The 3,723-nt window shown below is 43.1% G+C and overlaps 1 protein-coding gene across 2 annotated transcripts in view; it reads right to left on the reverse strand.

Moving 5' to 3' along the window:
* The window catches only part of FAM160A1 (family with sequence similarity 160, member A1), a 280,052-nt gene that overhangs the window by 45,390 nt on the left and 230,939 nt on the right, over nucleotides 1-3,723 (reverse strand). For both annotated transcript variants that reach the window (XM_010840751.1, XM_010840750.1), the window contains exon 7: nucleotides 1,836-2,003. In XM_010840751.1, coding sequence (XP_010839053.1) covers nucleotides 1,836-2,003 — 168 coding nt within the window. The remainder of the gene's footprint in view (nucleotides 1-1,835; nucleotides 2,004-3,723) is intronic.

A 3,723-nucleotide genomic window follows, 5' to 3' on the forward strand; every position in this document is an offset into this window, starting at 1 on the left:
CAATTTAAGTCTGAATTTGGCAACAAGGAGTTCATGGTCTGAGCCACAGTCAGCTCCTGGTCTTGTTTTTGCTGACTGTATAGAGCTTCTCCATCTTTGGCTGCAAAGAATATAATCAATCTGATTTCGGTGTTGACCATCTGGTGATGTCCATGTAGAGTCTTCTCTTGTGTTGTTGGAAGAGGGTGTTTGCTATGACCAGTGCATTTTCTTGGCAAAACTCTATTAGTCTTTGCCCTGCTTCATTCCGTATTCCAAGGCCAAATTTGCCTGTTACTCCAGGTGTTTCTTGACTTCCTACTTTTGCATTCCAGTCCCCTATAATGAAAAGGACATCTTTTTTGGGTGTTAGTTCTAAAAGGTCTTGTAGGTCTTCATAGAACCGTTCAACCTCAGCTTCTTCAGCGTTACTGGTTAGGGCATAGACTTGGATTACTGTGATATTGAATAGTTTGCCTTGGAAACGAACAGAGATCATTCTGTCGTTTTTGAGATTGCATCTAAGTACTGCATTTCGGACTCTTTTGTTGACCATGATATGATGGCTACTCCATTTCTTCTGAGGGATTCCTGCCTGCAGTAGTAGATATAATGATCATCTGAGTTAAATTCACCCATTCCAGTCTATTTCAGTTCGCTGATTCCCAGAACGTCGACATTCACTCTTGCCGTCTCTTGTTTGACCACTTCCAATTTGCCTTGATTCGTGGACCTGACATTCCAGGTTCCTATGCAATATTGCTCTTTACAGCATCAGACCTTGCTTCTATCACCAGTCACATCCATAGCTGGGTATTGTTTTTGCTTTGGCTCCATCCCTTCATTCTTTCTGGAGTTATTTCTCTGCTGATCTCCAGTAGCATTTTGGGCACCTACTGACCTGGGGAGTTTCTCTTTCAGTATCCTATCATTTTGCCTTTTCATACTGTTCATGGGGTTCTCAAGGCAAGAATACTGAAGTGGTTTGCCATTCCCTTCTCCAGTGGACATTCTGTCAGCCCTCTCCACCATGACCTGCCCGTCTTGGGTGGCCTCACGGGCATGGCTTAGTTTCACTGAGTTGGACAAGGCTGTGGTCCTAGTGTGATTAGACTGACTAGTTTTCTGTGAGTATGGTTTCAGTGTGTTTGCCCTCTGATGCCCTCTTGCAACACCTACCGTCTTACTTGGGTTTCTCTTACCTTGGTGCTCCAGCAAAGCGCAGCCGCTGCGCCTTACAATAATGCTGCTTATATATAACCATTAGGATATATGGATCTTTGCAAACTAGTGTTTTCATTTTCTTCCAATATACCTTTGCTTTTAAAATAATAATTGCAATTAAACAGAGGCAGCCTATGGGGAGAGGGCTGCAAAGGATTACACTAAAGGTATGAGAGGATTTTCAAAGTTAATCCGAGCACCAAACAAAGAATGACTACCTAAATTCACACGTGCCCAGACTTGCATTTCAAACCACTTATGGACAGAAATATGATCTCTAATACCCAGACTTGACAGACTTCAGCTCTTTGGCTTTACTTGAGCTTCAGCCCCATCCCCTGTTCCTTGTCTCCTCGGAAGCACATTCTGCTGGTTCTGCGCAAGAAAGTGTCAACCCAGACAAACTGAGAAAACTGTCTAGAAAAGGCAGTAACTTCCACCTCCCAGACAGAAGGGCTCCAGGCAGCAAAACAATCTAGCTCATCTCTTCCAAAACAGAAAAGTAAAGGCTAAAAGGAAAACAAAAGGAGGGTAAATAAAAAGAAGAGAATATTCACAGTTTTATCCCAAAAACAAACTCTCCTGAACTGTGTCCTGAGTCATAACTTCCCTTCCACTGGGGCTCTCCTTACCCGGAATGGGGTGTTGATTCGGCTCGTGAGTGTATCCAAGATGTGGACATTCTCATGCTGGTGCAACAGGATAAAGCGGAGGAAGGTCTCGAGCAGTGCTGGCTCGGAGATGCTGCGCAGAAAAAGGTCCAGGTAGGCGGTGGTGGTCATGACCTCCTCCACAGTCACCTGGGCCCAACGACAGAGTGAACGCAGGTGAGCCTCCCCCGACCCCATCAAGGCAAGAACACGCCTGCCGCTCCCCCGATGCTGCGATACGTGCCTCTCCAACGGCCCCCAGCCTCACCGTGGTGACCCCATCAAGGCAAGAACACGCCTGCCATGAGAGCACACTTCAGAGCTTCATTTGAAGCCCCTAACCTATTCACATTCCTCAAAATCTCATGCTGATTCCACCTTTTAATTCAGTAAGGGAAAAGCAAAGGCAGAAAGAAGCAATTCAAGTGTTCTGACAACCTTGATACACCAGATGCAGTTCAAATACCATCAAGATTTTAGTGTGTAATCACAAAGAGGGAAAAGATAATAGAAAGTATGCTCATGGTCCATAAAAAGGATTAATTAGAAAGCTCAGTATAACTTGTTCCCTTACTAGTCATTCAATAAACCTTTATTGGGATTTCTTATGAACAAGAAGCTAGAAACAACACATTTCCTGTCCAGGAAGATGGGTTCTATTTATGATCTAGCACACTAAATATAATAAATAGCAAATGACAGGCGCAGAAACAAAACACTGCAGAAGTTCAGATACGTTTCAGGCAAGTTGCAAGTCAGAATTTTATAACTGAATGATATACATAAAGTATTATTTATAAACTGCTGTAAGAGTTTACCGCTTATAAAGTAACTGTGACTTCTTAAATAATACAGATTACTATTTTCTATGTGCTGTGATTTTCCCATGCAGTAAAACATCAATCTTTCAGGAAACAGACTCCTCTAAAGAGTCAAGTTTTTCAAAGAACTGAGGATTTGATGCTTAAAGCAACAAATTTTTATTTTAAACATTTTGACTGGGAATATTTTAAGAGTGAGTATACATTGCTTTGTCTTCCTAAAGGCAGAATTGTGCTAAGTCATGTCGGACTCTTTGTAACCCTATAGACTGTAGCCCGCCAGGGTCCTCTGTCCATGGGATTTTCCAGGCAAGAATACTGCAGTGGGTTGTCATTTCCTTCTTGAGGGGATTAAACCCATGTCTCCTGCAATTGCAGGCACTGGCAGGTGGATTCTTTACCACTGAGCCACCTGGGAAGACCTAAAGGCAGAACAGGGGCCATCAACTGCCATACTGTCTGTAATACAAAAAGACTCAAACAAGGTTGCATGAGAATTACCAGGGAAACGGTTCAAAATTTCAGATTTCAGCCTTATACCCTAGAAAGCTTAGATATCTCCCCTGCCATGAGTCAAACACACTTGATGCTAAAAGAAACAGATGGTGATAAATTTTGAGTGATCACATCTTTTCTTTTCCAGTAGTCGATCTTCTTTTCTCCTCACTTTAAAAGTGTTAGCTGTCATTTTATCATACTGTTACTGGGCCATTCCTTTAAAAATGCTTTCCTCTTCTCCTTTTCTGCCTTCAAAATCCACAACTCAGTTTAGAAACCAGATCTTCAGACCTGCTATGTAAGTGTGGACAGCTCTCGCAAGGATGCATCTGCACAGAAAGGCTTGAATTACTTTTATGAATTTCTTGATTCTTAGGGATGTGCTAGATAGATGAGTCCATATCAGTTCAGTTCAGTTCAGTTCAGTCACTCAGTCGTGTCCGACTCTCTGCGACCCCATGAATCACAGCACGCCAGGCCTCCCTGTCCATCACCAACTCCCAGAGTTCACTCAGACTCACGTCCATCGAGTCAGTGATGCCATCCAGCCA

The sequence above is a fragment of the Bison bison genome, unplaced genomic scaffold, assembly GCF_000754665.1.
Source record: "Bison bison bison isolate TAMUID 2011002044 unplaced genomic scaffold, Bison_UMD1.0 scf7180017864146, whole genome shotgun sequence".
Lineage (NCBI taxonomy): Eukaryota > Metazoa > Chordata > Mammalia > Artiodactyla > Bovidae > Bison > Bison bison.